This window comes from Platichthys flesus, chromosome 17, assembly GCF_949316205.1.
Source record: "Platichthys flesus chromosome 17, fPlaFle2.1, whole genome shotgun sequence".
Classification (NCBI taxonomy): Eukaryota; Metazoa; Chordata; class Actinopteri; order Pleuronectiformes; family Pleuronectidae; genus Platichthys; species Platichthys flesus.
The window spans coordinates 1,111,688-1,131,650 of record NC_084961.1 but is presented as its reverse complement, the minus strand read 5'-3'; the positions used below and the strand labels follow the sequence as shown (position 1 = coordinate 1,131,650).

The 19,963-nt window shown below is 48.8% G+C and overlaps 1 protein-coding gene across 1 annotated transcript; it reads left to right on the top strand.

Annotated features, from left to right (window-relative positions):
• Positions 1-10,682: 10,682 nt before the first annotated feature.
• LOC133972045 (neuronal pentraxin-1-like) lies at positions 10,683-18,327 on the top strand. Its single transcript, XM_062409231.1, has 4 exons — positions 10,683-11,883; positions 15,171-16,172; positions 16,887-17,066; positions 17,171-18,327. Exons 1-4 carry the CDS (start codon positions 11,074-11,076, stop codon positions 17,378-17,380), a joined length of 2,202 nt encoding a protein of 733 aa, XP_062265215.1. The 5' UTR covers positions 10,683-11,073; the 3' UTR covers positions 17,381-18,327.
• Positions 18,328-19,963: the final 1,636 nt, after the last annotated feature.

Sequence of the window (19,963 nt, the reverse complement as noted above, 5' to 3'; positions counted from 1 at the left end):
TTTGTGATGAGACCAGCCTGATTCAGAAGAACACGTGAAGTTGTGACGTCTGCAGTCGTTTGGATGTTGTGTTAGAAGCTTTGAAGACTTTTTAAAGTCTGAACAAGAATCAGATTTGAAATATTAATGTTGTTGTTTTCCCGAAGGTTCATTAATACGTAAACAAAAGCATTTTGAACAAGTAGAATCTGAGCTGATTGTGTTGACGAGTACGTTTTTGCATCACTCGAATGAGACGAGTCAAAAAGTGGGCGGAGCTTCCAGTGGAAATGCAAAACAAGACGTTGGACGTTGTGTTGAGAAATCTGAGTCAAACCATTGTTTCCCTTAACGAGAAAGAACCAAGACCATGAGTAGAAGTATTAATACCAGTAGTATTATCAAGAATTAACACCAACGAAGAAGAACCAGTGTCTGTCAGAGAGCAGCAGCTTGTGTTACCTTCAGCTCAGTCAGTTTGTTGTCGGTTGGTTTGTGTGTCTGTCGGTAAGATTACACAAAAAACTACTGAGCAGGATTCTATGAAACTTGGAGCCAGGAAAGAATTCAACAAACTGGATAAAGTTTATATTTACACATGTTATTTAATCAGGATTATTTAAGGCACTGAAATCAATGTATGTTCAATTTGGTCTATTTAAATTGAGAGGGAGAGAGACAGGGGGGGGGGCGAGCTGCAGTCAGTTGTGCCCTGAATGGTGATAAACACTGAGTGTGGAAGGTCAGAGACACAGAGGACTGGACGTGAGGAGGAGAAGGAAGTGGAGGACGGAGGAGGAGGAGACGTGTCCTCACGGCTGAGCCGGAGCCTGAGGATCCAGAGTTATCAGCTGATACGTTTATTAATCAGCAGAAACAGAGAAGAACACGAGTTTACATCGAACAGGTTTAGGTCAAACAGAAGAGGTCGTGTTTTAGATTGAACGACTGGTGAAGATCTTCAGAAGGTTTCCACCTCAACACATGAGTTTCTGACTGAAGATACAGATCAAGGCTTCTATGATCTCACAGAAACTCTTAAAATGATAAATGTAATATTATAATAAAGAACATAAGGCTACAACAATAAGAGCAGTGCTGTGTCTCTTGGCAGAATCTATAACCAGGACTCCTCCTCTGGCTGGAAGATGAAGAGCGTGATGCAGAAAGAGATGAAGAGATAATCATCACAGCTCAAAACCAGAGGAAACAGGAAAGCTCTGAAAACTGTGTTAAGAGAACAAGTGGAGACGATGGCAGCAGCTCAGTCCTCTGTGTGACACACTCACACCAACATTGTGTTCTTCACGTTCTTCTTTTGTGTGACCTTGTGTTCCAGCCGCTGGCTCCATCTTCAGCTGCTGTTGTGTAAAAGACAATTAGAGCCAATCATCTTCCTGCGTCAGTGATGACCTGCAGGTCTGGGTTCAGATCATCAAAAGGAAACGTTCAGGTTCTGATGATGTGTCACGGTGATTATTAACAGAACAAAAGGGTTTTCACACAGCAGCACGATATTACCACACAGGCCTTTATTGTGAAAACCAGCTTTATAAAGGCTTGGAGAAATTTAAAGTAAAGGTCAAATTCATAATTTTAATATTATTTGGATCTGCATCAAATTGCACAAACTCTTCAGTCTCCTTAATTTATTAGATTTATTTTAAATCATTAAGATTCATAAATTATTCTCTGGAAAATCAACAAAAAAGCAACTTAGAGGAAAACCAAGATCTGTGAGGACGCTCTGTGAGGACGCTCTGTGAGGACGCTCTGTTAGGACGCTCTGTTAGGACGCTCTGTGAGGACGCTCTGTGAGGACGCTCTGTGAGGACGCTCTGTTAGGACGCTCTGTGAGGACGCTCTGTGAGGACGCTCTGTTAGGACGCTCTGTGAGGACGCTTGGTGAGGACGCTCTGTGAGGACGCTCTGTTAGGACGCTCTGTGAGGACACTTGGTGAGGACGCTCTGTGAGGACGCTAGGTGAGGACGCTCTGTGAGGATGCTCTGTGAGGATGCTTGGTAAGGATGCTGGGTGAGGACGCTCAGGGAGGACGGTCTGTGAGAGTGCTCTGTGATGATGCTCGGGAAGAACGCTCAGTGAGGACACTTGGTGAGGACACTCTATGAGGATGCTCTGTGAGTACACTCTGTGAGGACGCTCTGTGAGGACGCTCTGTGAGGATGCTCTGTGGGGACGCTCTGTGAGGACGCTCTGTGAGGACACCCTGTGAGGACGCTCTGTGGGGACGCTCTATTGGGAACGCTCTGTGAGGACGCTCTGTGAGGACACTCGGTGAGGATGCTCAGTGAGGACGCTCTGTGAGGACGCTTGGTGAGGACCCTCTGTGAAGACGCCCTGTGAGGATGCTCTGTGGGGACGCTCTGTGAGGACGCTCTGTGAGGACGCTCGGTGAGGATGCTCGGTGAGGACGCTCTGTGAGGATGCTCTGTGAGGATGCTTGGTGAGGATGCTGGGTGAGGACGCTCAGGGAGGACACTCTGTGAGAGTGCTCTGTGATGACGCTCGGGAAGAACGCTCGGTGAGGACACTTGGTGAGGACACTCTATGAGGATGCTCTGTGAGTACACTCTGTGAGGCTGCTCTGTGGGGACGCTCTGTGAGGACACCCTGTGAGGACGCTCTGTGGGGACGCTCTATTGGGAACGCTCTGTGAGGACGCTCTGTGAGGACACTCGGTGAGGATGCTCAGCGAGGACGCTCTGTGAGGATGCTCTGTCAGGATGCTTGGTGAGGACGCTCGGTGAGTACGCTCTGTGAGTACGCTCTGTGAGGACGCTCGATAAGGATGCTTGGCGAGGACACTTGTTGAGGACACTTGGTGAGGACACTTGGTGAGGACGCTCTGTGAGGACGCTCTGTGAGGACGCTTTGTGAGGACGCTTGATGAGGATGCTTGGCGAGGACACTTGTTGAGGACACTTGGTGAGGACGCTCTGTGAGGACGCTTGATGAGGATGCTTGGCGAGGACACTTGTTGAGGACACTTGGTGAGGACGCTCTGTGAGGACGCTCTGTGAGGACGCTCGATGAGGATGCTGGGCGAGGACGCTCAGGGAGGACACTCTGTGAGAGTGCTCTGTGATGACGCTCGGGAAGAACGCTCGGTGAGGACACTTGGTGAGGACACTCTATGAGGATGCTCTGTGAGTACACTCTGTGAGGCTGCTCTGTGGGGACGCTCTGTGAGGACACCCTGTGAGGACGCTCTGTGGGGACGCTCTATTGGGAACGCTCTGTGAGGACGCTCTTTGAGGACACTCGGTGAGGATGCTCAGTGAGGATGCTCTGTGAGGATGCTCTGTCAGGATGCTTGGTGAGGACGCTCGGTGAGTACGCTCTGTGAGTACGCTCTGTGAGGACACTCGATAAGGATGCTTGGCGAGGACACTTGTTGAGGACACTTGGTGAGGACACTTGGTGAGGACGCTCTGTGAGGACGCTCTCTGAGGACGCTCTGTGAGGACGCTTGATGAGGATGCTTGGCGAGGACACTTGTTGAGGACACTTGGTGAGGACGCTCTGTGAGGACGCTCTGTGAGGACGCTCGATGAGGATGCTGGGCGAGGACACTCTGTGGACGTGCTGCTCCTGAGCCGTCAATCAAATGTTTTATGAGAGCCAGTTTTTCTAGATCCAACAGAAATATAAAAATGTATTCATAGTTGGTGGGATCAAATCGTTCAGCAGCTCTGGACCAAGAGAGTTGCTCTGTAAAGAGAATCATTCTTCAACACTTGTGCTGCCTGTTGGAAAAACTGAATAATTATTTGTGCCGTTTCTCCACCGACAATCCATCTTCCTGAAGGGTAATTCATTCATCTGCATATCAATTAATTCAGATGTATTAATTGTTAAACGTTGAATCAGATGCAGCGTGTGTGTGTCATTTTCAGAGGACTCACTCTGCAGCAGAGAAAAGCTTCTGTTCCTTCAACACAACATTTAACACAACACAAGAACTGTGTGTCTGCCCTGTTGCTAGGCGACAGCAGGAAATGCGGGCCAAAATCAGGAAACAAAAATCCTGATCCTGGGTTTTTACCTGTTCTGAGGTTTACATTATTTGAAACGTTTCTCAAACACTCGATACTAAAGATGAAGAAGTTGAAGAATTCAAACCGACTCCAAACACCCAACTGGCAGAAACCTGGTTCTATATTCACGGCAGCTGTGGGTTTTACCACGGGACCTAATCTGAAGGTGATCCTCCCAGTGAGGTGCTGCCGGGTCAGAGGAGGGCCCCGGACCTGGATTTAGCCTGACCGGGGTCAGAAGGTCGGCCTGCGACCGGCTTATGAAACCTGCTTAGAACCAGGAGAGGTCCAGACCCCCTGGTGAGCTGTGAAATGTCCTGATGACGCTGGAGCTTCCTCATGACATCAGGGTCTCAGAATTACTTAAACTGTTTCCCTGGCATCATGAATAATGAATATGTGTGTTGTGATGCAGATCATTATTTCCAGTGTGAAGCTCAGAGCTCTGCTGATGCTCAGTAGACGTCAGGAGGATCCACAGAAAGCTTCTCACTCTCCCACACTCCTCGTTCACCACCCGGAGCTCGGTCCACAGAACAGCTTTGATTCTGTCTGACTGAAACTCAACTGTCACTCAGGAGGAGACAGGGAGGCAGGGAGGAGACAGGGAGGACACAGGGAGGAGACAGGGAGGAGACAGGGAGGAGACAGGGAGGAGACAGGGAGGAGACAGGGAGGAGACAGGGAGGCAGGAGCTGCAGGAGGAGACAGGGAGGCAGGAGGAGACAGGGAGGAGACAGGGAGGAGACAGGGAGGAGGAAGGGAGGAGACAGGGAGGCAGGAGCTGCAGGAGGAGACAGGGAGGCAGGAGGAGACAGGGAGGAGACAGGGAGGAGACAGGGAGGAGACAGGGAGGCAGGAGCTGCAGGAGGAGACAGGGAGGCAGGAGGAGACAGGGAGGAGACAGGGAGGAGACAGGGAGGAGGAAGGGAGGAGACAGGGAGGCAGGAGCTGCAGGAGGAGACAGGGAGGCAGGAGGAGACAGGGAGGAGACAGGGAGGAGACAGGGAGGCAGGAGACAGGGAGGAGACAGGGAGGCAGGAGGAGACAGGGAGGAGACAGGGAGGAGACAGGGAGGCAGGAGGAGACAGGGAGGAGACAGGGAGACAGGAGCTGCAGAAGGAGACAGGGAGACAGGAGCTGCAGGAGGAGACAGGAGGAGACAGGGAGGAGACAGGGAGGTGACAGGGAGGCAGGAGGAGAAAGGGAGGAGACAGGGAGGCAGGTGGAGACAGGGAGGAGACAGGGAGGAGACAGGGAGGAGACAGGGAGGAGACAGGGAGGCAGGAGGAGACAGGGAGGAGACAGGGAGGAGACAGGGAGGCAGGAGGAGACAGGGAGGAGACAGGGAGGAGACAGGGAGGCAGGAGGAGACAGGGAGGCAGGAAGCTGTCCTTTCACACAAGAGCACTACAGCATGACTTTAACAGGGTTAGGGTTATAACACAGGTGTTCTCTTTTTACATTTTATTATATTATAAAGTAAAGTTGTGTGTTTGGAATCGTGTGTTCCTCCTGTCGTTTGTGACAATAGGGTTAGGGGTTATTTTGTCACCTATGAGCAGATTTCTTTAAACAGTCTGTGGTGCAGAGAGAGTTAGACAACTGACGTCTACTTTGACATTTTTTAGTTTGCTCCATGTCCCATCTGCTTACATGGAGGAGGCGGGGTTTGTGACCTACACTGCAGCCAGCCACCAGGGGGCGACCAGGATGATTGGGCTCACTTTTGGGAGCCGTCATGTCGTCTTTTTTTATTTTCAGGCCTCACAACCTTCATCTTAGTTTCCACTAAACTTCCTCTGGTAACTTTTAACTTTTAACTTCTAAAGCTCTTGTTTCCTTTGTTTTATTTTCGTATGTATTTGTGTATTTTTCTTTTATTCTCCATCTTCTTGTTCTTTTGTTTTTACAAACTTTGGTTGAAATGTTAACGTCAACACTTTTCTGAAAACACCATAAAACCCAAACAGCTTTAATCACAGCAGGTGTGTTGTTGTTGTGCGTCTGGTGGCATCGTTAGTGTGTCTGTCGGTCGGCCAATCAGGTGAGCCGGACACTGTCAACATGGAGGTGTGTGTCTGTCCGGATCAGTGAAGCTCAGCTGAATCCTCGATTAACACAGTTTGACTCAGTTCTGGGAATTCAGTCGATCGAAGACAAAAATGTTTCCAGTTATAAAAACGAACATTTAATAAGTGAAGTTGAGATTCTTACTCCAGTTTGTCTCCTGGTCTGGTTTCCATGATCCGTCATTGATTTGTACTGGTTCTCTCAGATCTCTGGGTTTTAAATACAGAATTCAAACCACTGCTGCTTCTCTTAAAGAGCAAGGACATTTTAAAGTATTTGATCCTTCATCAGGGTTCAGACGTAGTTGAAGGATTCAGAGAATTAAGGTTTAGGTTGTTTTTTAAAGATCAGTAAATCCCAAAGAAAGTTTGGTGTCAAACTTTCTTTCTCAAACAACCTGAGTCTGTGAATAAATGAACCGAGCTCTTCTCTGACTCGTCCCTCGTGTTTTCCAACTTTGTGTGTTTCTGAACACAGAAACACACAAACATACAGAGGTGAAAACACAACCTCCTGGTTCAGTCTGATCAAAGCAGAAAGGGTTCTACATGTGTAGTTGTGATGGATAAGAGGTTAGGAAATGCATTATGTCAATGTGTGTCAATGTGGGTCAACGTGTGTCCATGTGTGTCAGTGTGTGTCAGTGTGTGTGAGTTAGAGACAGAGAGAGAGAGAGAGAGAGAGAGAGAGAGAGAGAGAGAGAGAGAGAGAGAGTTAAAATTATCCACCCAAAGCCAATCCTCCTCAAGCTGATCAGCAGCTGAATGGACTAAACAGCTCGGAGACTTCAAACTTCTCAGCAGGTAAGAAAACTTTTCACTCAATAAATTCCAGTAATGTGTTTTCTTTGGGTCGAACCAGTGGGACAGAGACCAGTAAGGTGAATGGTTTAGAGTGGGAATGTGCTGGGAGCTCCGGGTCGATGTGTCCGAGTCGCTGCTGCAGACGGAACCAGCAGATTCTACTGGTTTCATTATTACTTCTCATATTTAAATTTAAAATGTGTTTTTACTGTTGTGAATATGAGGTTAGATTCATTTCCTTATGTAACGCACTGACGGATGGAACTGACCAGCTATCATGTGCTTATGCAGCTTATGGGATGTACTGTGTGTACATATACAGGTGTGTGTGTATACACAGCAACACACACACTTCACTTCGCTCTGTGGTTCTGGTTCTAAAAGTCTTAAAGTTATTTCAATTCTGTGTTGGTCAATAATAAGGAGCCGGTTCATACGTGGTGTGAGTTTTTGTGGGTCTGTAGTTTGAGTTAGTTTGTGTTGGTACCAGGGAACTGACTTATGGTTTTTAATTTGATTTAAATTGACAGCAGATGTAAAGTTAAAAGATGAAATATGATTTGTTGAAGCCTGAGATTCTCCAGCAGGAAGAACTGAATGTTCCTGATCATGACCGAGGAGAGTTGACTGAGATCAGAAGCTCAATCATCTTCAACCTCAGTCAGACGATGATACAGGAATTAATTAACTGTTATTTTTCACATGATAACCGACCAATCAGAGGCTCTGTAGAGCTGGTCCCACGTTGGCCCCTCCCTGCCTCCATGTTGGCGTGCGGAGCTGCTTCAGCCTGGTCTCAGCTCGGTGCAGGTTTGATGAGCTTTGCATCACATGTGACACCTTCAGCCCCTGAGTCTGGATTTCACTGGAATTACTTCACTTGATCCATTTGAATAACTTCACTTGATCCACGTCAGAACGTGTAATATGTAAAGAATATAACATTTGAGGAACGATGCTGCTATCGGTTGATGAACTGTTGTCTCAGTTGACGTTTCCAGGCCTGTTTGGTTCTTTAGAATCTGACTCATGCACCAGACTTTCAAAGCAGAGCCTGTTGTTGGTTTCTCATCTTCTCCTTCTGAGCCGTCGACCCGATCGGAGGAGGCGCTGCCGGCCTGGCGTCCACGTGCGGCTCCGAGACCTTGATCTGACTCCAGCTGATTAGCCGCCGCGAGGCCAGAGGCGGCTTAAAGAGGCCGAACCAAATGTGAGGAGATCCATCGACCTGCAGAGCAGAAATCCACCGCCTGTTGAGTGTGACTCTGACGGCCAAGAATCAAGATGACTGATGGTGTCACTCTGAACTCTGGGTCGAGAGGAGGAGACCAAACTAGAGTTCAAGTCCTTCTTTGCTCTTTCTGCTGCACAGATAAATCAAAATGGCGTCTCAGCGTCATGTGAAGTCGCTTTGATGTGAACTGTTTCCTCACGACCAGAAAGGAAACTGAAAATCTCTTAGTCACTGTTTCTGAGATTTGCTTCTGTTTGGAGAGTCGAGCGTTCGGTGAGAAACCGGAGCTGCTCGCCACACGCCGCGGATCCCAGCTGACCTGGCGAGGGCGACCCCGGGCAGGGAGGTCACTGGAGCTGACCCTGAAGAAAGGTCGCCGACCTCTGACTCAGCCAAACCAGCAGCAGGAGGTCGTCCAGTTAGTTCAGGGGCAACTTTCACTTCATGGGTGAATCCGTCTTTGGAGTTGAACAACAAAAAAAAACTAAATTGTCAGAAATCTGAAAGTTTAGCATTTCCACGGTTTTAAATCTCCGCTTTGTGAAAAGCAACTTTTTTGTTGTGCATCAGGTGACCTTTGACCTTTTCTTTATGAAAACAAATAGAAACAGTAGACGGACATATGTCAGCAAATTCAAAAATTCAATTTGATGTCGGAGCTGGAGATGAAGACTCGCTGCAGGTCACATGACCTGTGAGGATCCGTCTCTGCTGCTCATTTGATTAAATCATGAAATGTGGACATAGAATATGATATTAGGTCAAATCCTTTTTTTAAAGGCTCGTTTATTGATAATAGATCAAATCATAATATTGGTTAAAGTGAGTAAAACAAAGCTGTCACATTAGTAAATTATGATTTTATTACAGACGTCAATGTAAAACCAGCACGTTGACATAAACAGGTTCATATTTGACATGAGGCCATATTTCATCTGCCTCTTGTTGCCTGGGAATCTGAGTTTCCAGCTCTGTGATTGGACAGTCGTGTGTTGGAAGGTTCCCACGGCCCCGATAAGAAATATGAGTTTTTCATCTCAGAATCAAATCTCAAAACTGGACGATAGTTATTCTAAAGATGAATTTGAACCTGAACTTTATGTTTAAATAGGAGACGTTTGTTGTCTTCACACGTTCTTCTTCTTCTGTGGTGACGTGTGTTACAACAAGCTCTGAACTCTGGAGCGGGGGTCAAGTTTCTCAGGCGGAACCAGGACCCTTCAGTCAAGCCTTCGTTAAATAGCATTAAAGCCGACCAATCCCATTAGTCGTGTGCTCTTAAGAGGAGGAGGAGGAGGAGGAGGAGGAGGAGGAGGAGCCTTCATCACCGAGGCTCTTCTGATGTGAACCTCAAACACTGAACCAAAAAGAAAAACCTCAAACTTATTGTTGTTTTCATCCAAAAAGATAAAATGATAGAAGACAAATTAATAATCGAGAAGTAAGCTGTATTAGTAACATCTTAGAAATATAAACACTTTTAATTTACAAAAACATTTAAAAAACACTGATTGTATCTTGAGAGCAAGATATTGTAGAATATTTAATAAGTAGAGTAATGTGTAGTTTTTACGTTATATTAGATTGAGTTCCCTGAATGAGTCAACACTTGAGGTGAAGAAGCTTCAGGATCTTTACCGGTCACGTCTCTGAGGAGCTTCTGGTTGCAAACAGGATTCTGTTCAGACACGTTTGACTTTATACAGAACCAGTTCTTCACTTTTTCATATTTTGTGATGTTGCAGTATTTCTCCATCGATCTAAAAAATCAAATAACTAAACAAAAACAGTCTTTTATAGAAAAGGAAAGACTTCACATAAACAGAAGTTTTGAGACTTCTTGATTGTCTTTCTACACAGAATCCATGATCCACGATTCTCTGGTGAAAATCTCTAGTTGTTAATTTGCTTCAACATCAGAAACACAAACATCATTTCAGAGCCGGAAACATTGAGTCGTTACACATATTAAATACATCCAGCCGGGGAACCACCCCCGTAGTTCTTCCTATAATGAAACAACACACTGTTTGTGCTGAGGGACATTTATTCTGGGTTCACGGTTTGTTATCACTTCTCTACGTCAGGCGGTTCATCCGGATCCCCCCCCCAGGTTCGGTCTGAGCTGCAGGCCGGGGGGGGTTGATGAGGCCGAGCTGTGAGAGCTGAGCTCCACATGTCCGCCCACGCCTCAGACCAGCAGCTCCCATCATGTGAAGTGCTGGGCTGGGGTTCTGGGACCAGATTAATTGGCTGTAATCTGATTACACTGACCCCCCCCCCCCCTGGCCCCCCCGGTCGTCTGCTGGCTCAGGACGGACAGGAAGTGCTGACAGACTGAAGGGCTGATTTGATAATTGGAGATGAATGTTTGCGATGCAGATCACGTCTGACTCACCTGTTATATATAAATATACAATGTGTACATGATACAACAGCTGTGTGTAAACATCTGTTTGGACAGATTGTGTACTGACAATCATTTAAATGTGTTTGTTTGTGTTTTAATCTGATATTTCTGTCCATTGAACGTGTCTTCTCGTGTCCTATCTTCTCACATCTCCCAGGTCGGGGCGCTCGGGGGTCTGATGGGTGGTTAGAGGCCCAAGTCAAAGGGATTATTCTTGGCTGCTAACCTCAGGAGGTCCTCGGAGCTGGGAGAGATCCCCTGGCTGGCTGGAGCCCAGAACCTGCTCGTGGACTCCACCAGGATCCATCAGCTCACCGTGCAGCCAGGGAAGCTGCTGGGATCCTCGTATCTCCTGGAATCTGGCCTCAGAGTCTGTGAGTCTGTCTGAGGAGCTTGGACCTGTGATTGTTGACATGCTCTTCCCCGACACCTTCCACTCCAATGAGCTCCACACATGGTGTTGGTCTCAGCGGCTGTAAGGACTCTCGTTTGTCAAGGAACAGATCTGACCCAACATGGCCAGAGACGTCAGTCCTCTGAGGCTCATGTCCACGAGGCCCCGATGGGTCGGAGCCTCTCTGGACCATGTCCTCCCGCTCGTCCCCCTGCGTCCTCTCATCTTCTTCTACTTCCTGTCCTGCGCGGCAGCGACGGCCAGTTTGCCTGGGATAGAGTACAGCTACGGCATGAGCCCCAAGTTTGTTTGCACCCCGATTCCACCAGAAGCCGACCCCAGCTGCTACTCGCCGCCCGCCGTGCCCCACGGACCCAGCACCAACGGCCACACCAACGGGCACAGTGGCGGCCCCTGGCGAGGGATGATGTCAGACGAGGCCAAAGCCACCATCTTACATCTGAGAGAAAGCCTGGTGAGGCAGAAGGAGACGATCCTGGACCAGCGGGAGACCATCAGGGAGCTGACCGCCAAGCTCACCTTGTGCGAGGGCTTCGGGGGTCACCACAGCGGGGGGCACCATGACACCCGCCACCACAACAACCACGACACCCACCACGACACCCACCACGACACCAATCACGACAATCACCACGACACCGATCACGACACACACCACGACACCAATCACGACAACCACCGCGACAACCACCACGAAGGCGACCACGATGACCACCGGGGGACTCACGGCAGCCGCCACCCGTCCACGTCGCACCACGGCCCGTCCTCGTACCACGGCAGCGACCACCACTACTCCCACGGCAGCCACCGGCCGGACCCCCACCACCGGAAGGGCCCCCCCAGCTCCTTCTCCCCCGAGCAGACGGGGAAGACGCTGCAGACGCTGAAGGAGCGACTGGAGAACCTGCAGGTGAGTGGGAGGAGTCAAATCATAAAACATATATCACTTTAATGTTGTGTGAACTTGGCTCCGTCTCCTCCACACGAACATGTTAAGTAGCTTGTGTCTGCAAACACCGATCTGACCCGTCTGCCGGGCGGCGGCGGCGGAAGCCGATCAAAGGTTTGACTTAATTGAGGTCAGATCCTGCGTCACTGAAGGTCGTGAGCTCCGCCGCCGACTCAGCTGCCACGACGTGTTCTGCCAAAACGCTGTAAGACGGACGTGATTCATTAAGACGCTGGACTCGGGTTCGAGTTCAACTTCAAAATAAAAGCCTGTTTTTACGCAAATTTTAACATTAATTACGTTTTGATTGCTTTTATTTTGACGGTTTTGTTTCTCACGCGCTCGTGACGTCCAGGAAGCGCTCTCGTTCTCTCCCCTGAGTGTCAGTGGCCAAAGCTGAGCTCAAACAGGAAGCTGCTGTAAGTTGATTAGGCCTCGTTCCCCCCCGACCTCAAACAACTCCCCTCACCGGCTCGGAGGACGAGGACCGACCGGCCGGTGACATCATCAGAACGAATCCCAAACATTCACCAGATCTTCAGACTTTCATCGTTAATGGTTCCTGCTCAGAATGTATTCATAAACCAGTTTGAATCGAGCATTTGTTTATGTTTGGTCTTTTTCCTTCTCTTAAACTTTAATACCGATATTCTAGTTGTTTTACTCTGATTTGTAGATCAATGATATTTATGTCTTTTGCAGATTTCATGAAGATTATTCAAGAGATTCAAGATGAAACACTTTGTCTCCTTCTTGTTGGAATTTGTCTCGGTGAACTCACAACAAACTAAATTAATCATCATAAAATGAAACACAATATTAAATCTAAGCATTTAAAAAGAGTAGAATAAAGAATCATAATATAACATTGAAATAGATAAAACCTCGATAATCGATAGTGGTTGAATTTCTTTTTTTATTCGATGATTCAAAGAACTTCATCGTCATCAATATTAAAAAGAGAAATAAAAGCAATATAAACAACAATAATCGCATCTCATCCCGACACACAGAAGGGAATCAAAGGGACTCAGGTCCTAGTCGTGACCAGTTGCTGTTACACTATCTCAATCTAAACCAGTGGTTCCACTGGTCAAACCACTGGTTTTAGTTTGAACCTGCAGACCTGGAAGCTGCTTCCTGGAAGTTGTTTCTTCACTTGTGTCTTTGTGTCGACGCATCAAACAGCCGGTGACATCGTGTGCGACACTTTCTAAACTGTGTCCCAGCAGCCGAGTAAAACCCATTCTGCTGTTCCAACATCGTGTGACTAACCCCCCCGCTGCCCGCCGGCCTGTGAACGGCTCATTATGGGCGCAGGTGGACTCAGGCGACACTCGGGGAAAGTGTTTCCAAAAATCCCCTCGGATCTGTTCACCTCCACCGCCCCCCCCTCACAGGACGTCTCTGCCTCTGGCCACGCGCCGCAGGCCGCTAGCCAGCTTCACCTTCAATTAGCTTCATCCTGCCTGACACGGTTATTAATCGTGGCGTGTGCTGGCATGGAACAAAGCCGGATTTGCCGGTGAGGAAGAGGAGGGTGAGCAGGGGAGCGGATGGAGGAGGAGGGATGGACGGGATGGGCTGAAACTGAACTTAATTTCAAATTGAAATCAGACGAGTTCTTCTTCGTTTCTCTGTAAATCACCTCGTTCAGTCTGGTTCTTGACCTCCAGCTCAAGCTCCGCCCCCTTCCCTGAGCTCTCAGCACTGTCACATGGTCTTCATCGTCTTTCCAGTTCCTTACTTCATCAAGTCCAGTTTGATATAAAGTTCAGCTTTTATGTTTCCTGATGATTTAAACAACTCTGATGAAAAGTTCAAGATAAAAAGTGTCCGTTATCTTTTCTATGATCCTCGAAGGTCACAGGGAGAATCTGAACTTTAGCATTAAACAGGATTCTTCATCAGTGTGACAGAAAGTAATCCTTAAAAAGATTCTTGCACCTTTTCTGTTCAGCTTTTTCTTTAAACTATTATTTTTGTTATTCTGTAAATATCAAGTTCTTCCACAAAATCTGTAAGAAATTCGTTGTAAAAAGAAAACGAGTCGAACGAGTTGACGGGTTCAAGTTTCAGGATTTGTTGGCGAAGAAGAGAAATGTGTAAATTATTGTATTAACATGATGATGAAGATGATGATGATGATGCTGACACCTTCTTTGTTATTATCGTGTATTCTGAGCCGCCGAGATGTCGATGAAGGTGAAGTTGAAGCTGAGGGAAGAATTCTCCGCAGACCAAAAACTCGCTTGTATAGTTAAAAGTATTTTACACAAAAGTCTCACAGTTCAGGACGGACTCTAGAAATCAGGAGACATTGTTGAGAGGTGCATGACTGCATGTGTCTGAGCGTATAACACGTTAATGAAATGATGAATTCATAAAGACATGCCTCGTGCTTAATAGTTAAATAATGAATGAAACAACAAAATTATCAATTAAGAATAATACAATCTGCAGTTATTACTTATCGTCGCGGGGCACCACCCTGGACCAACAAGTCAATCTGTAAAGATCAGTCTCAGTTTATAAAAGTTTAATTAAACGTAGTTTGGCCGAATTCAAGATGATGTTACCTTCACGTAGTTTCAAAATGGAGGTTTATGTTAGCGACGCCAGGAGGCCGCAGACAAGATGGCGGTCGGTCGAGTAAGTTACACGAAGGGATTTTCAGACAGAGAGATTCTTATCTCGTGGTTATCTCCACGCTGGCTCGTCGGTTGCAACGGGAGTCGCCGAACGGGAAAGAGAGAATTGTTCTCGTGCTCTTAGACGGAACAAAGCTTCGTCCTTCTGCAGGAATGAACCGGTGTTTTGAGCCGTTTGGAGATAATGGAAAGGAAAGTCTGTGGTCTCTGCCCGCGAGTGACTTCCTGTTGCCGATCTTTTCAAGTTAAAGTAACAAGAATAGTCTTTCAAAATAAAATAAAAATAAAGAAAAGAAATAAAACAGACGTCTGTGGTTTCCCCCGTTAGCAGCTGGATCCTCTGGAGGGACCTGAGGAGGTCGAATCATCAGAGACTCCTGGGCGCAGCGGCTTTTATCATCTTCTAGGTGCTGCCCACTTGAGGTGTGGCCCCTGGGCTAGATCAGCCAATGGAATGTCAGGGTTTTGACCTCAGTGGGCATCTCAAGTTTCAGTGGGGTCCCTGAAGGCCCCGTTTCATTGGTCACAATCAGGATGTGGTTCCAGTCTTTTCTGGTTCCTCGTGGTCAGACTTGTGTCTTGTCTCCGTGTCCGCAGGCGAGGAACTCGTCCAGCTCGTACTCCAGCTCCCTGAGGGAACTGCTGCAGAGGAAGATCACCGCCCTGGAGGAGCAGCTGCACGGCTACCACCGGGACCACCACGACTACACTGACCACGACGACCACCACGATGACCATCACGACGACCACCGCGGCACCACCCGCCACGACGACCACCACGATGACCACCACGACGACCACCGTGGCAGCAGCCGCCCTGACGACCACCACGAGGACCACCATCGTGGCGGTTACCATAACAGCCGCCACGACAGCCGTCCCAGCAGCCACCACGGCAGCAGCCGGTACACCCCCCACAGCAGTCACCACAGCCGCCATCGTGACCACAGCTACGATCACCACTATGACTCGCACCGCGGCCGCCATCACGGGCGCTACGACAGCCGCCGCGGTGACCACCACGATGACCGCCACAGCGATCACCATGACGACCATCACGACGACCACTACGACGACCATCACGATGATCACCATGGCGACCATCACAACGACCATCACGGCGACCACCACGACGACCACCACGACGACCACGAAGGCCACCGCGACTACCACCACGAGCCCGGTCACCCCGACGACCACCACGACAAGCACCGCGGCACCCCCCACCACGACACCCGCCACGACAGTGACCACCACCCCCGCCGCCTGCCGTCCAGCATCAAGGAGACGGGTGTGCGCGGCGCCGGCCACAGCAAGCTGGAGGCGGTGCTCGGCCAGATCCACCAGAGCGACCACAAGAAGCTGAAGAGCCCCAGCGCCTTCCGGCTGGAGTTCCCCATGAGGACCAACTACATGTACGGCCGGATGAAGCGCGCCGTGGTCAACGAGGTCTTCGCGCTGACCGTCTGCCTGTGGCTGAAGGCGGGGGCGGGGCCGGGCCTCGGCACGCCGTTCTCCTACGCCGTGCCGGGACAGGCCAACGAGCTGGTGCTGATCGAGTGGGGGAGCAACCCGATGGAGCTGCTCGTCAACGACAAGGTAAACGCAGCGGGTTCGATCTCCAGGTTTTACTTTGTGAACACGAGACCTGACGAGCGGCTTCAGGAAATCCCCCAAATGAGTCAACCCACATGAGTAGGGTCTAAAGGTCAGAGGTCAAAGGTCACGGTGACCTCTACAGAACTGAAACAAACTTCTTACGTTAGCTGTGAGTTGAGTTTTGCTCTTGGAGGAACCGACTGACACTTGATTTGATTTGATCCACTTTTCACTGAGATGTAATAAAACCGAACTTGACCTTCGACCTCTGAGAGAAACTGGTTTCTCATTGTACTGGACTCATCTGTGCTCCTGATATTTAATTTTAATCTTTAATCACACTCCAGATTTTAATCACACTTTAACCTGAACACAGATTGACACACAAATTATTCAATTATTCTAATGAGCTGTTAATCTGTGGTTCTCTGAAGGGCTGATACCTTCCTCCTCCCGAGCGTCAGACTGATACTCGTCTTCCTCCGGAGCTCAACAAACAAACCAATTAATGTGATTAACGTAATGAAGTGGTCACTGACCTGGAGTCAGCAGACTGATCGGTGACACGGTTCAATGATCCTCAGGTTCAGTCTGTTCTGTGCTGAAGCTGACGAGGACCAACACTTTCTCTTCTTCTGACAAAGTGTGTGTGGATGTTCATGATCAAATGTCTGAGATCTGACATCACCGGTTCCCCCCCCCCCCTGTGTGCAGGCGGTGACGCTGCCCGTGACCATGACGGACGGGAAGTGGCATCACGTGTGCGTGACGTGGTCGACCCGTGACGGAGCCTGGGAGGCGTACCAGGACGGGGTGAAGAAGGGCTCGGGTCAGAACCTGTCGGCCTGGCACTCCATCAAACCGGGAGGCGTCTTCATCGTGGGGCAGGAGCAGGTAGGAGGCGGGGGGGCAGGAGGTGGAGCCTCAGTGATAAGTCAACACGTTTGTTTCCTCTTCCTCTCGTCCGGTCTGGGATTTAACAAACTGTCTGTCCTCAGGACACGGTGGGAGGACGCTTCGACGTCACCCAGTCCTTCATGGGAGAAGTGTCCGATCTGCAGTTCTGGTCCCGGGTCCTGACGTCCGGAGAGATCCACAGCCAGGCGACCTGCGGGGGACACCTGGTCGGGGACGTCATGTCCTGGTCGGAGGAGTCCGTGGAGCTCCACGGGGGACTCACCGAGCTCCCGTTCGAGCCCTGCCACTAGGGGCCGCCACTGGACCCCCGCGCACAGGTCACGATCACAAGCCCGAGTCGGAAAACGGCTGCGAGGGGAACGAATACGATTTTGTCTCGGATCAAAGATGGTGGAGTTCTTCACCGCTCAGGGACACGAGGTCGGGCCGAGCGAGGAGCCGTTTTCTACACGCTTTCTTTTTGCCATTCCTGTTCTGATCTTCCTGCCTTCGCCCCCCCACTCCCCCCTTCGCTCTCCCCCCCTCAGCAGTCTTCAACAGCTAACAGGATCTCCCTCCTCCATCAGTCAAAAGGTTGCTCACTGGCGCCACCTTGTTTCCTCTGGTGAGGGAACAAACCGAACACACCGGACCTGAAGAGGCTGAAAAGCCCCGAACGAGGATTCAAGATGTCGGTGGAGACGCAGGAATCGAGCCGACGCAGAACCTAACCATGGGGGTTTTGCAAATTGATATTTTCTATTAGTATTTCATATTGAAAAAACTCTTTTTGTAGGAATGAAATTTGTATTTACAGGAAAAAAAAGATCTATATATATAAAAATCAACATATTCTTCATAACTGTTAACTGCATTTTGAGTTTGTGTGAGTCGTTACACAACAGCAGTGCAGGTCACATGACACATGAGGCTGGGACGCCGCTCCCCCGTCCCTCAACGTGTCCCCGCGGTCATGTCTCCTCTGCAGCCGGCGGCTTACAGCAGGATTTACCTGTGAACAGCCGATCTGATCCTGCCTATTTCCAACCAGCTCAGAGCACACACCCCCCCACTGACACACACACACACACTGACACACACTGACACACACACACACACTGACACACACACACACACCCCCACACTGACACACACACACACACTGACACACACTGACACACACACACACACTGACACACACACACACACACACACACTGACACACACTGACACACACTGACACACACTGACACACACACACACACTGACACACACACACACACACACACACAAACTGACACACACACACACACTGACACACACTGACACACACACACACACTGACACACACACACACACACACACACTGACACACACTGACACACACACACACACACACTGACACACACACACACACACACACACAAACTGACACACACACACACACACCCACACACTGACACACACACACACACACCCACACTGACACACACACACACACTGACACACACTGACACACACACACACACTGACACACACACACACACCCACACACCCACACACTGACACACACACACACACCCACACACTGACACACACACACTGACACACACACACACACACACCCACGCACACACACACACACACACACACACACCCACACACTGACACACCCCCCCCCCACACGCACACACACACACACACTGACACACACACACACACTCTGTTGATCTCCGGCTCAGCTGCACTTTCACATTTTTATAACCAAAGGTTTTTCTACATGTGAATTAAACCAGATTGAAAGGAAAGGATTTTATTTTGAAAGGAAAGGATTTTATTATCATATTTCTCACACTGTAAATAATCAGATTTAACCCTGCTTGCCCCCCCCCCCCCCCCGAGTTAAACTCATCCTGCACGTCTGTCAGCAAACAGAGGACTCTGCTGTTGCCGTGGTGACGGGAGATCTCTCCCAGCATCAGGACCACGGCGCCCCCCCCCCCCCCCCCCCCCGATTCCCTCCACAGCTGTAAATATCCACAGAACGTTCCCTCGACTGTAAACTGCCAAGACGAGCGGCACCTTGAAACCGTGCTCCCCCCCCCCCCCCCCCCCATCGCGACAGTGGGCCAAACGCATGTGACGTTCGATTCCCGTGTGCACACGCCCGCTCCCTGTAGAGTGTGTACGCTGACGACCCTGCGCAGAGACACTCACTTGTTGTCGCCTTCGCTGTTCGTTGTGTGTAGGTTTCTGTGTAACGTTGTATTCTGGTGTCTTCATGGCTGTAAATATACAAAGTATTATTACAGTGTGTCCGGTCAACAGTCTCCCTCGTGTGTAAGCCAAACTATAAACTTAAATATGAAACTTGAAAGAGGAGAAATATGCACTATTAACCTGTCAAATATTTGTAAATAGGCCTGTGTCGGGATTTTGAATAAAACTACTTGAAATATTTTGTGAATTGAAACCAGACGTCAAACTCTTTTCTTTTAATGATTCTTTTGTGATTTATGATGCATTTGAAATAGAATTGATATTAGTTCCATTTGAAATGATGTGTGTGTTTTTATACAGTTGAGCCGTGTCGTCCATCTTTGTTCACAGTCACTGGGTCGCACTGAATTATGGGAAATGCAGTCATCAGGTGTCAAACATCAGAATCCAGCTGCACCCGTACGTTCCTGGGTTTTTGTGTTTTTGTGTTAATATAAAATACACTTAAAGTAAAAATTTTCCATTTCAGGACACAATATGTTGGATTGTTGATTCTCCATCAACGCATTGATAAAATAAACATAATGAAAGTTTCTTTCTGGAAATAGCATTAGCATGTTTGACTTTAATTGACACAATATGTTAATGGTAATTTGAACTATGCATAATCCATG

Excerpts from the sequence above, each read along its gene's own strand:
- LOC133972045 (XM_062409231.1), top strand. The coding sequence starts at position 11,074 with ATGGCCAGAGACGTCAGTCCTCTGAGGCTCATGTCCACGAGGCCCCGA. Across the intron at positions 11,884-15,170 it reads AGCGACTGGAGAACCTGCAG|GCGAGGAACTCGTCCAGCTC; the intron begins GTGAGTGGGAGG and ends CCGTGTCCGCAG. Across the intron at positions 17,067-17,170 it reads TCATCGTGGGGCAGGAGCAG|GACACGGTGGGAGGACGCTT; the intron begins GTAGGAGGCGGG and ends GTCTGTCCTCAG.